This window comes from Indicator indicator, chromosome 3 (assembly GCF_027791375.1).
Source record: "Indicator indicator isolate 239-I01 chromosome 3, UM_Iind_1.1, whole genome shotgun sequence".
Lineage (NCBI taxonomy): Eukaryota > Metazoa > Chordata > Aves > Piciformes > Indicatoridae > Indicator > Indicator indicator.
This window is the reverse complement of record NC_072012.1, coordinates 23,757,782-23,775,097: the sequence shown is the minus strand read 5'-3', so window position 1 is coordinate 23,775,097 and position 17,316 is coordinate 23,757,782. Positions and strand designations below refer to the sequence as shown.

General features: G+C 36.2%; 1 protein-coding gene across 1 annotated transcript in view; it reads left to right on the top strand.

The window, feature by feature from the left end:
* Positions 1-17,316, top strand: part of COG5 (component of oligomeric golgi complex 5) — a 179,414-nt gene that overhangs the window by 113,197 nt on the left and 48,901 nt on the right. The window contains exons 9-11 of the mRNA XM_054399780.1: positions 8,508-8,673; positions 9,662-9,774; positions 10,248-10,325. Coding sequence (XP_054255755.1) covers positions 8,508-8,673; positions 9,662-9,774; positions 10,248-10,325 — 357 coding nt within the window. The remainder of the gene's footprint in view (positions 1-8,507; positions 8,674-9,661; positions 9,775-10,247; positions 10,326-17,316) is intronic.

The window sequence follows — 17,316 nt, the reverse complement described above, 5'->3', positions numbered from 1 at the left end:
TGGCTCAATGACTGCAGAAGTCAGTGGACTTTCCTGGAACTGTAAGCAGAACTAGGCGAGGAAAATGGATCAGAAGAAAGATGTTTTCTGGCTCATTTGAACTAGCCTATCTCTTCCTTGCAAGACCCTGGTCAAGTAGACCCTTCCCTTGAGCAGGGAGGTGGAATAGGTGATCTCTAGCAGTCCCTTCCAACCTCAACTATTCTGTGATTCTATGATTCTTCACCAGATAATCTGCAGACTTGAAGTTTCCTGTAGGTGAGTGATACAAGGAATTTGAAGTTTGTATTACGAAGAAATAAAATGTACTCCATATAAAATTTTTAAATGTGCTCCAAAAGTGAATCTGGCACTGAAGGAGGTCTGTCTGTAGTTGAATAAGAAAATAACTGAAAATAATTTTAAAATAAATTACATTTTAAAGTTAATTCCTTTTAAATACTTGAGGACACTTCAGAACTGTTGACAATATGTGCACAGATTTCAGAAATTAGTGTCACTTGCATAGGTAATTATTATCTTATTGCAAAGACTAGCAAAAGAACAAGAAAAAGCAGGTGGCTTTTGACAAATGTTTAAATCATTTGCAACATACCATTTAAAGGATATTTTATCTGAAAATGGATTTTTTTTTTGTAAACAAAAAAATAGAACTTTCTAGTAGCTGACTCCTAATCTTAAATATTAAGACTGAGTTAAAAGTAAAACTTGAAATGTCTCTTTTGTAAGAGCTTTTTTTTCAAACAGCTGACAGAGTGAGGTGAGAGAAAGCATCTGGTCTCAAGCCACTGTCCAAAGATCAGAATTATTAATGAAATTTTGTGTCCTTATGCTTCTGTGGTTCAGTAATGGGACTTGAGTCACCAGTGCAGTTGCACAAATACAAGAGTGATGCTACAACCTTGCCCTCTTCTCTCTGACCTTCATCAGAAAGTGATAGCTGTGTTTTTAAAAGGCATGCCACGTCTTCAGATTAATTGGCAAGCAGGTTAATTATTGATGAGGGCTTTAGTGATTGGTGCAGTTGTGTAAGAGGTGAAAGAAGCGTTTTAAGAAGGTTGATTTGGTTCAGATGCCCCTTTGTTGCCTGTTTTTATAATTTTGTATGGTTTCTACATTGAAAGTATATACTCCTTACACTCAAATACAGCATTGTAGAATAAAATTTGTAATTGTTATGGGTTAGGTGATCTAACTGATGTGCCCTCGGAGGTGCCAGATATATTCTTTCAAATTGCTGTCACATTGTTAGCCTAAGGCTTGGTAAACTTCAGAATATTGCTTGGTGTTTAATGAGATGATTCTTAACAACAGTTCCTGATGCCTTTCTGTTCCATTAGCTCTTAGCCATCTGTTGCTTTCATTATGCTAGCATAGAGAATAAGTGTTTTGGCAAGTTGTTTAGCTGTATTGAAAAATCTTGTTTCTTTGGTTTCTATTATTTTATTGCTGTTGGGTTTTTCCTCCCTCAACTTTTGTAGAGCAATGCTTCTTGTTATTTACTTCTTGTTTTTCTAAGAAACAAAAGTGACATAGTTTGAGGACATGTTGAGGTCTGTGGCTCTGCTTTATGGCTGTTTTCCATTCCTGTGAAAATGTTTCTACCATTTGTATATTCTAAACATGGGCTGACAGAAGGTAGGTATTTTAACCTAGCCATATTTGAATGCTTAGCTTTGGGATTCTTGCCTCTTAAGGTTTAAAGTGTGCTTTTCTAGTGTCTAGCCAGTGTGTTATGTCGATATTACCTTCCACAGGAAATTGTAACATTTTAACATCTCACTGCTCCTAGCACTGCAAAGGTCAAAACAAGAACAACTGGAAGAAGTCTGTATGCTCAGGCTTTACATTGTCAATTTGACCTTTTCATGTATTGCTTCATTTTTAGGAGTTATGATATACCAATTAGTTTTTTTAATGCATGGACTTCTGGAAATGAAATAATAAAATCCTGGGTTTAGACTGCAGATGAATTTAATTTGCATTTAATTTCTACTTTTAGTTTTCTATTATTTTTCCTGCTGCTAAAATAGCTGAGTGGTAACTGCAAAGCAAGAATTCCAACAGTTCTTAGTAAATTATTAATTCTGCTCAACAGGTCATTTTGCCTTGGCTGTGACTAAGGTGGCTGAGTTTCCTTCACTGCTTAACTGCTTGAGCTCTTTAAATTGAACTTTTCTTGGTGTAACTTCTCACTTTTTTACTTTTAATGTTTGTAAGATATGACTAAGAACTACTTCTAATTGTTAGCTGCAAGTGCTTGCAAACCCTTCCTCAATCATTTGGTCTTCAAGTGGTAGTACATGTCATTAGGTGTAGTAATATTATCTATGGAAAAATTTTTTGAAGGAGGCAGTATGTTGTAGTGGTAGCAAGAGGGGAGAGGGAATAAGTAGTGTAAATGAAGATCTGACTGGAGATTTTCAGCCTTGTAAAGGAGTCTTTTTTTTTTTTTTTATTATTTAACTGACTTTAAAAGCTGTACAGCGTTGAAAATTGCAACTGTTATCTCATACATACGAGTTGTGAACTAAATGTAGAAAAGTAACCAAAGTAGTTCTCAAGGTAGTAAATCTACTATTGAATGATTATTTAATACTAAATGCCAGTTGGAGATGCTCAGAAGTATCATTTTGTAAACTATTTTTGCATTTACTCTGGAAGGACTGCAATAACCTTTTGTATTTTCTGTCAGAGAATATGTGTTCGTTTACAAGTTTGGTTATTTTAATGTGTGGCCTGCTCTAGGACTGTCATATTTTAATGCTGATTATTTCTAGATATCTAGGAAATGTAGCTTTGTTCAAATATTGTTCATGTTATTTCTTGGTTGCCACATTGACAGACCACTCTGTTGAAGTGATAACTGGACTAATTAGTAATCATGGATCCTTCTTCATCTAAGCAACACATGTCATTCTTTTTTTACTGTGTTGCACTTTTAGTACTTGTGTGTGGGACATAGTAAATGTTTTACCACATAAGAGATAAGGATGTGGCAGCACACTGAAATCACAGCTGTTGAGTAATATACATATACACACATATATTTGTATCTACAGTGAAGGCTTTCTGTTTCGTTCCTGCCACAACCTTTCCTGAACAGAATCATCTGTTGTCCACATAATAATGAAGATTTTCAGTCAGAGTTGCTATTCTGATTTTAGTAAGCAAAGTTGAAATGTTCTTGTGTACATTAGTAGCAATGGAATATCATTTCTAAGTGAGGGACTAGTCCAAGTTTGATTTCTCCATATGTGGTGCTTCCAAACTGTCACGTGAAAGAGAATTTCATCAGAGAGCTGTTCTGATTATGTGGTACAGGAACTTATGAAATTTAACTACATGACTCTTAACAGTTAATTAATTTATAATGCTACTTCTTTATGAAAATACTCACAATTGTCACAGGTAGTATTGACCATAAATATTTTTGGTGATTAACACATCTTCAGTTGAGAAGGAACTTGATAGTCCATACTGATGAAAACCCTGCTTCTTGGGGTCAGATGGACAGATTTGTACTAGATAAAGAAATAAGATGTGGAGTTCCCTAAGACAGCACTGATTGGAGAAGGTTGGTCCCCACGGTGAATCCCATACCCTGAGAAGGTAGAGAGTGAGTTTGGAAGCTGTATTTGTAGCAGTTGAGTTTTGCTGTCATCCAGGTTACTATTTTTGGTTCAGCCTTTATGCTAGGCTTCTTCCTGTCTCCAAATTAGCTCAATGTCATAACTACACACCCTTGTGAGGATCAAGCTTTCACATCCAAGCTGCATTTCTAATTATGAAAAAGAATCTTGCTCTTTATTTGGTTATGCTTTCAGAAGATTATTCTGATAATACTAGTGGCAATCACAAAATGAACGACTGCAATATTGGACATCATAAAATAGTTGCAGTGTTGCAGTTGACAAAAGAGGTCTTGGTTGCATCCTAGGAGATAATTTTCAAATTATAAATGTACTATGTGTTAATTTAAGTTGCTAGAGACGTTTCTATCTAGTCTTTCACAGAGTCTTCATGGGAAAGCAAGCAACCAAATGGGATTCAGCTCTGCCAAATCTAGTTGAGAGGCATCCCTGCCCATGGTGGGGAGGTTGGAATAGATGATTTCTAAGGTCCCTTCCAACCTAAGCCATTCTATGATTCTGCAGAATTACTGTAAATCTCATGAGGGACTGGACAACATTTTTTGGTTATTGAGTCTTGTCGCTTACTCTTGAAAACAACCACATGATATGATTCTGAAAAAAACATTCATATTGAATGACTGCATGTCGCCTTTCTTCTTGTCCATGCTGGTCTACAGAACCAAAAGGGATGGAATAAAATGAATTTTAAATTATATTAGTAAAATGAACAGTTCTCAGTGATAGACAAAATGAGCAAATGTGTTTGGTATGAACAACTCTGGGTAGTTGCTACTGAATGAGTATGTTTTGTTAAAACATAAATTGAAACATTGCCTTTTTGCAAGTGGTGGCTAGTATCACCCTTCTGACCAAGCTTTTTAATGTGTTATCTGATGGATGCTGAGAAACAGAGATGTTTTGAAATATTTGTGAGAGTTGCTTTCATGGTAGAACTTGCTTTTGAGCAAGTTGATTTTTAAAAAAAAAATTTTTGTATTTTTTTCTTCATATGTTGAACTGATGATTCACCATCTTCCTACACTCTTAAATGTGTGGAATTTAGTTTCCATATATCTGTAACATAGTATGTTGTGACATGCCATATGGAGGAGTGCTTTGAATGGAGAAGTGTGCTGTTAGTGGGCTTAACTCTATCTCTCCTTAGCTTCCTGCCTCATTATAATTTCTCCATCTCTCTCTAGCTCCCTGTTTCATTATAATTTTTGCAAACTGAAGGTCACTGTAGTTAATTTTTGATTGGATAGTGTTCCAGGCCTACAGTTTACAGGATTGTGAATTTATTTCACTTGTGTATAATGGTAGATTATACTATACTGCTAACATTTTACTAAATGCTGTACTATTTTTCTTTGCTCCCCAGCTTTTTTGATTGTCCTAACTTCAAGTTCATGGCCTGTACGCAGATATTGTTAGGATGCTAATTTCTTGTGTGAAAGGTTATTTTCTTGAAGGACGCTATCTTGTGAGAGGCAGAATTGTCTCATGCTCTTACTCTAAATGCCCATCCATAGTAAAACCAGTCTGCTTTTTGTTTGGTAAAAGCTACTACCTCTGGGCCTTCATTTGCAGAAGAAGACACTTACAAAGGCAAATGGGATCTTACGGACAGAGATTCTAAGGAGAACATTTAAAAATTGCTAAGTGTAGTTGCCAGCAATGTCAGGCAACTTGATATAAAATACTGCTAATAAACTCATTAAATTCCATTTCAGGAATAGTTAGATTATTTTCCCTATTATTCCTGTATTATTGCTGTTCTGAATGTTATTTTCTAATGTGATTCCATTTTCCATTGTAAATCACTTCTGTAGTCCGTCTTTTTCTTAAATTTGAATGCTTTCTTTCCATTTGATAAAAATTGTGGCAATCTTTTGAATCTCAGAAATGTTTAGCTTTAAATTTTCGCAAATAGAAGGAAAATATTAGGGGCAAATTCTTATAAATAAGGTCTTTTGGTAGTGGCAAATTCTGCAGTACTGATTCTCAAGTTTTTGTCCATTAATGATAAACAGACTAATTTTGAGATGTGTATGCAAGCTTGAAAGCACTGTCATTTGTTTTCTTCCTGCTCTTCAACATTCTCTTTCGATTGAATAATTTTTGTCCCAAGAGATGCTACACTTTTTTTTAGCCTATTGTCTAAACCTAGAAGCTAGCTGTACATAAGAAAACACAGTTCTCTTAGGATTAGTGACACACCAGCAATGGACTTTATATATTCTGCCTGGGGCATGTAAAACACAAACTGTTTTTTTGAGGAGATAAATATGCAATCTATGAAACAATCAAAAAAGATCCTTTATTTTACATTGTCATTGTTTTAACATCTCAAATTCCTGTTGTAAAAGGTAAATACTTGATCTAGAAGCCCTCTGTCAGTGATCATGTCAACAATTCAAAGCAAATAAATAAGCAAACTGCACAAACCTTGTTCTACTCTGATTTTAACTTTGATACTAGACCTGGAAGATATTTTGAGTGAACAGCTGGTTTCCATAATGATTTGTTTTGGTTGTTCCCTAACTTTTTCTAACTTCAGAATGAATTGTTTGACAGCTTTTGGGTAAAAAGTGCTCTGTTAGAGCATGTTTTTATGTCTTTATTCACCAGCAGCTCTAGAGTTAGTTTGCTGAGCTATGAAGTGGGAGCTCTGAAATTACTTATGCCTATACTGCCTGTTTGTAGGAAAGTATCTGACTACCAGTTGGTTATTCAAGGCTGGATAAGTGCCCTGTTCACCTTTACATGCTGTTCTATTTTTTCTTTAATAATATATGGACATTAGAGTCTGACTGAAACCTGTTTGAGAGCACTTGAGGTATTTATTTATATTACTGACTCTCTGCCTGGTTTTATAATTGTGTAAATATTCTGCAATAATTTCAACAGGAAAGACTGGTACATGAGGTGAATCTTTTCTATCTTTGTTTTCCTGCCTTTCAGTTTCATCCTCTTTATTCCTTCCAGGTTCTTTTTGTTAAATTCCCCATCCTCTTCCCATTTATATTTTCTTTCTCTTGTTCATTCTATCCCCAAATTTCCTCCTTCCATTGTAATACTCTTCATTTTCTGACATCTCATTAATCTTCCAGTCTTTATGGCTTACTTGCCCACCTCCACAAGTACACCCACAGGATGCTCAGAAATTTTACAGCATACCCAGTTGTCAAAAAACTAAACCTACAAGTCCCAGGCCCATAATACTATGCCGGGAATGCTCATTAACTCCCACACTGTTTGGAAAAATAAATCGGTATAGTTAGTATAAGAACTGAAAACCATAAGACATGCCTAATATTTCTTCACTTTCCATTAAACCTGGAAACTCTTCATTGGAGTTGTGGGAAAGGAGATGGGATGTAGCTTTTTTACTTCAACTGTGGTTCTGATCTTTGCAGAAAGGCTAGTATGAGTGACATGAATGTGTAGTTAATAGTGCCATGACCTCTGATACAGTAGGTTTGAGGAGAATGTACTGCTCATCAATGGATTAGAAGACCTCTTGCAGTAGGATAATATACCAGCAAGTGAATCCTCAGCACCAGCTGTCACATCAAAGTTTGACTGCTGTGGTATCAGTGCAATCTCTCTGCACTTGAAAGGTAGATGATCAAACCCTCTTTCTTTGACTCAGGAATGTCTAGCTGGAAAACGCTGTGACCTGGGGAAGATGAAGCAGACTCTTTGCTGCTTCATCTTGCACTGGTCTTGCAGCAGAACCTTTCAGTGTTATTGGCTACCACTGTTGCAGCGGCCAGCAGGAAGAGTGCAATGGTGTAAGGTCTCACTGCCAGAGGAGAATTGAAGTGGGGTTTTTAGTGGGACTTGCCTATGGTCTTAGTTGCTTCTGAGTGCCAGGATTTCTGCCAGACCATGTTGTTTACTGCTGGCAGGAAAATGACAGAAGACTGCATCTCTAATATGTGTATGATCAACTGATCACCCCCTTCACTAATTGTTTGTGAATGCTAAATAAGAAAGCAGTATTCAGTAGTGGCTGACAGTGCTTAGTTTCCAAAGGCAGTAATTTGAGGCTTTTCTCTTGCTAAATAGCACCCATGCCAGTGTTTAGTGTTGATCAGTGAATTATGGCCAGATTTGTTGTTAATCAAAGGTCTCTTAAACAATGGACCTGGACAGTTTTTTGGACAGTTCTCACTCTTGTGTATTTTGGAAAAACTCTAAACAGTACAGACACTCTTGGGATTAAAAAAAAAATAAAAATTAATTAAAGGCTTTGGAAATGATCACTGTGGGGCTTTGCACTCTTAATTCTCCCATGAGGATGAACTTCTTCTCAACATTAGAAATAGAAATGTAGAAATGCAAGCAGAAATTCTCAGCAGTAGGGGCTTGACCTGCTTGCCTCTGCTTTTCCTTGGATAGTTGTTTGTTTTTTTTTTTAAGTCTGCCTCACATTTACTTAACTGTTTGATACTTAAGTGACTGTTACAGATACTACATGTTAAAACAGTATTACTACCTACACCATAGCTGAATATAGCTGTAGGGTAACTAACCTGGGAATTACTATATCAATCATTGTTAACCCACCCCAAGATACATGTTGCCAGCAGTGCTTCCCCTTCCTTTCTTTCTGTTCTTCTTATTCAGAGGATAGCACCAAAGGAAGCTAAGCAAAGGATTGCTAAGCAATCAGTGGAAATCAGTCCTGTCCTTTACCCTCTGTTCTCCAGTAAGGATTCCAGTTGTTTAATGTTAAAAGAAATTAATTATCAGACTGAACTTAAAAATGAGCTTGCCTAGTAAAATGATGCTTCATCATAGATAAAAAAGGTTCTGTAGTACAGTTAAATGTTATAATTAATTTTTAAAATCTTCTTTCTCTAGAATCCGACTCAAGTGGGAACTGCTCTTCAGGTTTTCTATAACCTTGGGACTTTGAAGGATACCATTGCTACTGTGGTGGATGGGTACTGTATAGTCCTGCAGGAGAACATAAAAAATGCTTTGGATATCAAAATATTGACTCAACCATCTCAAAATATTACAAGAGGTGGGATAAATGTTTTATGGAGTATGATAACTGAAAATTTTGGCAGAAATATAGTATGCTGTTAAGTGACAGAAAATATCACATCCAGGCTTATCATAGGAATATTTCCCTGCTTGCTTTAACCAGTAGAGGATGGGAGTAGGCATGTCTCAGAAATGTTCTAATACAAAACCAAAATTGGGTTTGTTTTTCATATTCCTCACCCCTCCCCTCCTTTTTACTGACCTGACCAGAAAAGTGTCCTCATTAGTTTGCAACTTTGTAGGCCATGGAAAGATAAATTCAACTTCTGGTTTATTTGTGTTGGTTGAAGTATCACATTTAGAAATTATTTGCAGGCAATGGAACAAGCCCAAAATTACATTGTGATGGAAATAATTTCAAAGCAGTATATTAAATATGAAGGAATGCTGTGTTATTAATCGTTTAGTTCCCACATGTTTGCTGAGATACCACAGAACACTGAGGAACTGGGCTGGCAGGTGCATTTGAACTTTGACAACATAAACATTTAAAAACTTTTTTAAAAACTTGAAAATTTGGGAGTCCATAACCATAATCCCTAGCATAATAAAGAAATGTAGCCTCTCCAAAGGAAAGTAATGGCTTAGAAACTGCATGCCCTTCATCTGGAATATCACTTCTTTAGGAAGTTCACCTATGTGTTGTATGTCCTCAGTTGATAATACCTGTATTTTTCACAGCTACGGTCTCTGCCATTTCGCTGTGCTATTACATCCTGTAGCAATGCTCATTGGCATTACCTTGGTGTTTCTGTGGAGATCTGAACTGGTAGAGTGGGTAATAGTGAGTGAAATTCAGTTTAGCTGACTTGTCAGTGAGACAGCTGGGGCCATTCACAGAGCTCTGTTCTGAAGCTATTTTATGTCACTTTGTCAGAGTACATAGAGATCTGTATTTCCAATATATTAATTTTGACATGTGAAAGCTGAAATGTGCTACTCTATTTGAAAAAAAAAACATTTAGGTGGCCCTGGTAGAGCAGCTATGCCAACACCTGGGAACACAGCAGCTTTTCGCGCAGCCCTCTGGACAAACATGGAGAAACTCATGGATCAGATCTGTGCTGCTTGTGGACAGGTACTCAGCAGATGATTTCTGGTTGCCTAGCCGTTCAATTTTGGATATGTCCTGGGTTTGTGTAGGATAGGGTTAATTGTCTCACAAGAAGGTGGGTTGGGCCACAGGCAAGGTAGGCCCCTGAACCAGCCAATATGGTATTCCATCCCCTGTGTCAACTATATAAGGCGAGGGCTGGTGCTGGGAGATGCCACTGGGTTTTATGAGTCCTACCAGCTGTTTGGGTGAGATTGTTACTTACTTTGTTTATTACTTCATCAGTGCACCATTGTCAGCTGTGGTGCCTTTTTCTTGGTTGGTATTGTTCTGTGGGGGTTTGAATTTTTCTCCCCATATTCCTCCCCATCCCGTCAGTGGTAGGGGAGTAGTTGTGTGAGCAGCCTTGTGGGGCTCAGCTGCCATCTGGGCCTAAACCGAGACAGGACAGAAGACATTAGATGTCAGTTTTCCTCTCAATGAATTCTTCCTTACAGGTCCAGCATTTGCAAAAAGTGTTAATGAAGAAAAGAGATCCAGTGTCTCATGTCTGCTTCATAGAGGAAATAGTTAAGGTAAAGTTTTATTTTGCTGAATGTGCTTTAGCAATTCTGTTAAGGAAAATGTGGTGAGAGAATGCTTTTGCTTACAATTTTACCATTCTGTAAAAAGTTTGTAATTAAATTAATGGGAAAGCGTTGAAAATCAAACTAACATTGAAAGCTGTATTTACAATCCATGGGTTACATCTGTAGGGTGTAAACATGTTCTTTTTATAACAATTTCTTTTGTTTTCTTTAAAGCAAGCTGATAAGACACTACTGTCAGTTTTTATTACTGATCATTAATGTCATTCTGTAAAATACCATGTGATTTGAGTAATTAATTAAGTCTGTTAGTTTGATAGGAAAATGTGTCTTCGTCTAACACTTTCAGCCATCTGTTTCTCTACTTCTCAGCAATTTCTTCTTTGAAAAAAAAATCATGGCTATTCTTTTGAATACTTATTCTTTTTCATTCAATTGCATTATTACAAATATGAGTACAAAACACTTTGATTAATGGCCTCCTTCAATGTTAGGAACAGAATTGCTGAAGCCTTAGTAAATGAAAAGAAACAAAAACAAAAATTACATGTGCAGACATCTCCTTTTCCGAGTATATGGCTAGATTTTTAATTTACATGTATTTAATTTTTGAAATATGTTAAGGAAACTTTGTATGCAAATGTAGTCTTCTCAACAGAAAAAGCAAATGATGAAGCATTTAAGTTTATATGTCCACTAAACTCATGTCCCAAAGACGGTGTAGAGAACATAATTTTTCTATGAGGCACTTCAAGCTTCTCTTTCTAAAAAAAAATCCAAAATAGCAGACATGGAACACCTCAAAAAGTTTACAAGATGTTTTGTTCATTAAAAAGTTTGGCCAAAAAATACATATTGCTGGGTGAAGCTCTTCAGTAGATCAGTACATTGAAGGAGAAACATAGAAACCTAGAGACAGCAGGAGAAACTCTGGAAGGGTCAGGAAGATTTGAATGGAAAGGGAGCTTAGATAAATGAGCTTTCACTGTTCCTGAGTGGCTCCCACTCTGAGCCTAGCCTTCTCAGTTTCACTTTTCCCTTTTGTAGTCAGCGCTTGAAAAGGGGGTAGTAGTCTTTCCATTTGTTGAGGATGGTGATGGAGGAAAGCCAAAGGAAATCTTTTATCATCCTGGAGAATAAATGAACAGGGAAAGTGAACCTCAGTAGTCGGTAGGTACGGAGTAAGGAAAAAACTCCTTAGAGAATAAAATAGAAGACACTGGCTGTCACATACTAAGCATTTTCTGTGATCTTTCTGATTAACCTTCCCTTTGACTTCATAACACAGGATTGCATCTCAGTGAGAAATAATATTTTCCAAATGAAATCCGCAGCTATTTGTTTCTCCACAGTTGTCACTTTCAATTTGTTTGATCTTCAACAGGTGTTTTGGTATAGTATAACACCAAACTGGATAATTGTCGTTCTCTGTAAGGCAGCTAAGGAGCAGTGGTATATGACCTTGTGTGATGCTGCTGGAACTCTCTTACCATGACACAGTACCACTGGTTGCAGTGGTGTTCTTACTTGAGATGGTTCAGTGTTTTTCCTGGCTCTTCTCAGAGTTACACCATTTGTTCTTGTGTCCTGTGAAAAAGGTATGGCACCAGCTTGCAGAGGGGTGAAGTCGCACCAAGCAGTAGATCTGTTGTTTAGACAAAAACAGACAAGTACTACATCTTGCTGAAATACAGTAGTGTATGTACAGTGTATATGGGTACAGTATGAATTGTTGTGTAAACTGAAAATAGATCTAAGTAAGAATTTTGTGCTTTGCCATTTCTTAACGAAGATTCCATCTTGTATTAATCCAAATTTGAAACAACATGACTTCCTCAGCAAGTGTTCTGGAGAGGGAGAAAAGTTAGATTTCTCTTTATTGTATTTGATTCATTAATAAACTGAGCAAATGAAGAAAACAAACTGAAGGTACTAACGTTATACCCATTCGTTAGGGCTGCATGCCCACGCCAGAAGATAGGAGAGCGAATCATCCACTCTGCAGTCTGTGCGCTAATTAATGTTACTGATGTCAACATTATTATTATAGTCATCTTCTGCAGCTGCTGCAGTACCACTTTGCCTGTCCATCTGCTTCCTTGTTTTGATTACTGCAGTACAAGTAACATACTAGGAAGCATAAGAGAGGAGACCCAGCCTTTATAAAACACAAGTCCTTTAATAGCAAGGAAGCTACTTGCCTTTTTATCTTTTTTTTTTTTTACCCTTTTTTTTTTAAACCATTCTCCTTTTTTTCCTTTGGGGATTTTTTTGTGTCTATCTCAACAGAAAGCACAGCCTGCCATTTTTGTAATTCTCTGTTATGATCTCAATCATGTGTTTTCTGCTTTTCTGGCCTTCTAATTACCTGTTACCATGATAATATTTAGGAGTTTTCTATCAAAAAGTATAGTTTTGAAAACATTAATTAATCAAAGGATTCTGTTTATTAAAAAAAAAAAAAAGGTTAAAAAAATCCAAGAGATGAAGAAACTGAGGCACAGAACTTGTAAAATTTATACATACTGGAATGTATGAATAGTGACAGCACTTACATCTTTTCTACACTATGGTTTCTCCTACGTAATTAAGATGGGGCAAAGATTTAAGTGCTAAACCCAGGCTTACATGGGTATCATGGAAGAATCTTTGGAGTAAATCTACACTGCACTTTTTTCCACTTCTTCACTTTGCAGATCTAAATTTTGGTATTTTTACTTTGCCACAATGAGAAATGAATGCAATTTTGAAAAGAAATTATGCATTCATAGTACTTTGTAAAAAATGTTACATTTCATATTAGTAATGAACTACAGATTAATTATGAATCTGTAATTATTAAAATCTAATTTCAAGAAAAATATCTACGAGATAAATGAGAAATACTTTTAAGAATGAATGGACATTTTTGTGGTTTGTTGTTTTATATGAAACAGACCTTTAATGACTATATTTTAGTTGATAATTCAGCATTCATTAAGGTCTGATATCTAGTTTTGGGGAAAATTAATAGAGATTTAATTTTATACATATTTTTTAAAGGTAGGCTTACTGTTTTCATAATGTTAAGAATTAAGATTATAAATAAAATTTAAACAGTGTAGAATTGGTATTTTTGTTCATCTAACGACTGGTTATTTATATAACTTCTTTCAATTGCTTAGTTCACCTTTAGCGAACTAATAGGTTACTCCAGTTTATTCTGCTTCTTTGCTTTTCTTTCAGTGTGCAGTGACTAATTCTGCCTCAGCTGTTGTAATACCTAAACTAAGTGTAAGTTGCAACAGAATGTGTCTTTCTGTGACAGCCACCTTCCTAATTAGAGATAAGAATCTCTCTAAGCCCCTTGTAAAAGAGTTGAAAATTATCTCTGATCGCTATATATTTTGAGTCTTTCATTCTTACATAAGCAACAGAGAGCAGTTCAAAGTGAGAACAGCCTTAAAAGCAGCAAATTATTTTGTGTGTGTTGGAGGAGGGTTGCGGTGGTCAGTAGGTGAGCCAGGCAAAAAAGTGAGCTGAGAGTTGTAGGGAGCGTTATTTTGTACTTTGTGGAAGGTTCTTGCCATTGCCTCTCCTGATGAATGTTTGGTGACTAAGAACACTATTTTCTGTGTTTGTCAACACTGGCAATATGAGGTGTTAGCAATACAGAGGGAAATGTCCTCATTATTACATAAGATAAAGAAAATAAATGGAAAATAAAATATTTATTGCCCAAAGTGTATTTAAAATTCACCTTGTATTTCTTCTCAGTGTCTAACCTGTGTCATGGTAAAAGAGCTCTTTTTTAAAAAAAGATTTCTTTTGGCTTTCCGCTATCATCATCCTCAACAAATGGATGCTCTTTATTTTAAACTTAGCAGTTGTCCTGCTGTGAATTCAGTTGCAAGTTTTTTGAGGCCTTTTGGGTCAGAGCTTGCACAGTGTTTTTTTTAATGACTCTGCATTTTCTCTAGAACTTTAATTCTGTTTCCCTGACAGAAATGCACAGCTGTAAACAAAATGGATGATTTCAAGGTTGAATGGGTTAGTAGATTATAATGACATTTACTTTTTAACTTCTGCTTTGGTGGGGTTTGTGCAAATTGCACAAATTAAGTCAGCTGATTTTCAGTCAGCTTGCTATATGAAAAGTAATATATTTGCTGGAGATGCCACTTCTTATTGTTCTTGTCAGTTTTACCTGAACTGCTATAGGCTGAGTTGATATGGTAATGAATCACCATTTCATACCCTTGGATGGGGTGTGTAGTAGTCAAGGTGAAAGCATAGTTTGAATTGCTGCTGTACACAGTAAATCACTTTTCTGGATAGATGATGTCAGGTCCCTGGCATAGTTAGTGGGTTTTGGGAATCCTAAGCTCGTTTACTTTCAGTTGATGCATACCTTGTAGGAATATGGGAGGATTAATTAATGTTTGAAGTAGTTTGAAAGTTATAGTACACTATTTAAGCATCTTTGTTCCTTATAGATAATATTTACTGAGGAATCACTTAAATAATTGAATATTCTCATAATGAGAATGCAAGAGCAACCAATCTTACCTTTATTTTCTAGTTAAGAAGGTTATTTTTTTTTTTCTGAACTCCCGATTTCATTACCTTTGTCAGCTGCATAAAGAGAACTTTTTAAAATGTTGCACTGCTTCTGGAAGTCTAGAAACACCTTGGGTACAAACTGATCATCTGAGTCTAATGAAATTCTATGCCCTGCAGTAAACCAAAAAAAATCAAGGTCATTTTTAAAATCATGCTGTCATTTATTGACATCTTTTCATATGTAATGTACAATGTAGATGACATTAGAAATTGAAGTGCACTGTGATTTTTTAGAAATTTAATCTTGACTACTTTGAGAAGGTAGAAAAAGTTTATTGAAAACACACTTGGAATTTGTCTCTTTTCAGATTAATTGCACTACTGATGATGGCTTTTTGTTCACAGTCTAACATTTGGAAATTATGTTAATATAGAAGTACTGTGAATATATTTCCTAATTTCTGTCTCAGAAGATCTTGCCATGCAAAACTGTTAAATCATTTTCATTATTGCTTTATTGGTGGAAAAAATATTTAGACTGTCCTTTAGATGTCTTCTGTTTTTAGAATAACATTTGCAAGTCCCATATTTCTTTATGGCGGAGTCTTTGATTATGGATAGAAAACATTGTACGTATTAGTATGCAAAGCCTGTTTTCAGGAGCCTGCAGCAACTAGCTGCATGGTAATATTCACTATATTGTTTTACATTTCAAAGAAGCTTTATAATGAAGATGTTTTCTTACATTTTACTCAAAGTGTCAAAATTTCTGCAGGGAAAAATACATTGGAAGTGATTGTCATGAAGTAGGAAACAGTTTAGAATCAGTAGGTCACATTTATTATTTGAATGTTAGAATAGCTATTTTAGACACAAATATGATAATTCACAGATGGGAAATTATACTCATTAAGTTCTAAATTTACAGTGTGGAGGAAATAGACATTTGTAAAAATAAATATATGTCTTTTCAGCATTTGCATTCTTGTCTAATACTGAATAAGAGGGGGTACTTTCATTCTCATTCCTTGAATTTAGATTTAATGTCAGATACTAAAGAATTGTATTAAGAACAGAGCTCAAGAGATTTCATTTCAGTAATAGCAAAGATAATTATGACTTTGGTAAACTGTTCTGGATTTATGTTTTGAGATTTTAAAATCAGTTATCCAAGCTGCAGCATTAATGTTGTTGTAGATCTTCAAATGTCTTTGCTCTCATGGTACTGATACTTGACCCACTATTGTTCCATGGTTTATTAACTTAGCTGTACTGAAAATGGGTTATACTTTTTGAACTATGAAATCAAGTCACTTCCTTGTAAGTGGGAAGGGGTTTAGCATATGGATTCTGTCAGCCTGTATTTTTTTCATCAAAGATAATCCTATATTCCTGCAAACAGGCCACATTAAATATCAAAGCTATACAGCTGAGTTGGTTGCTTCACGCTTCTGAGAAGTCTGTATGCATGCTCTAATACTAAAGATATAAACACTAATAATATAAAGACTACAGAAAAAAATAATTTAATATACAAGTATAAATATTTCCTCTGTTCACTCTATGCTGATAAAAGAACACTGATCTGCATCCTTTCCTTCTCACCAGTCATTGCGTAGAAGATACCTGCAGTATTTTTCAGCTGCACTGGGTGCTATAACAGGCCTCTTTTTGAAGTTATGAAACTCAGTTTTTTATGAACATGGGATTCCTTGTGAATGGCCAGGCTGAGAGAGTGTAATCAATGGCACAAAGTCTAGATGGAGTCCAGTAACTAGTGGTGTACCCTAGGGGTCAATCTGAGTTCCAGTCCTGTTTAACACCTTCATAAATGATCTGGGTGATGGGTCAAAGTGTACCCCTGGGAAGTTTGCCTATAACACAAAACTAGGAGGACTGGCTGATGCTCCAGAAAGGCATGCTGCCATCCAGAGGGACCTCAACAGGCTGGAGAAATGGGCTGGCCAGCAGAAAAGGACCTGGGGACCTAGTGGCCACCAGATTGAACATATGCCAGCAATGTGCTCTTGCAGCAAAGAAGGAAAATAGTATCCTGAGCTGCACTAGCCAAAATGTTGCCAGCAGTTTGAGGAGATGATCCTTCCCTTTATTGACCACCTGCATGTTCACACATGGAGTACTGTGTCCAGTTTTGGGCTCCCCATTATAAGAGCCATATGGATACTCGAGAGAGAGTCTAGTGAAGGGCCACAATGGTCAAGGGACTGGAGCATCTCTTCTATGCGGACAGCCTGAGAGAGCCAAGACTGTTCAGCCTGGAGAAGAGGCTTAGGGGATGTCGTGACCCAACCTCAGAGGAAGGGTTCAAGGGAGGTTCTTTAGAGATACCTAATGAGTAAGGTAAGACAAACTGTCATTCAAATGGCTAGAATGATTACAGATTTATTAATTACATGTTCTTGCAGTTTGCTTTGAT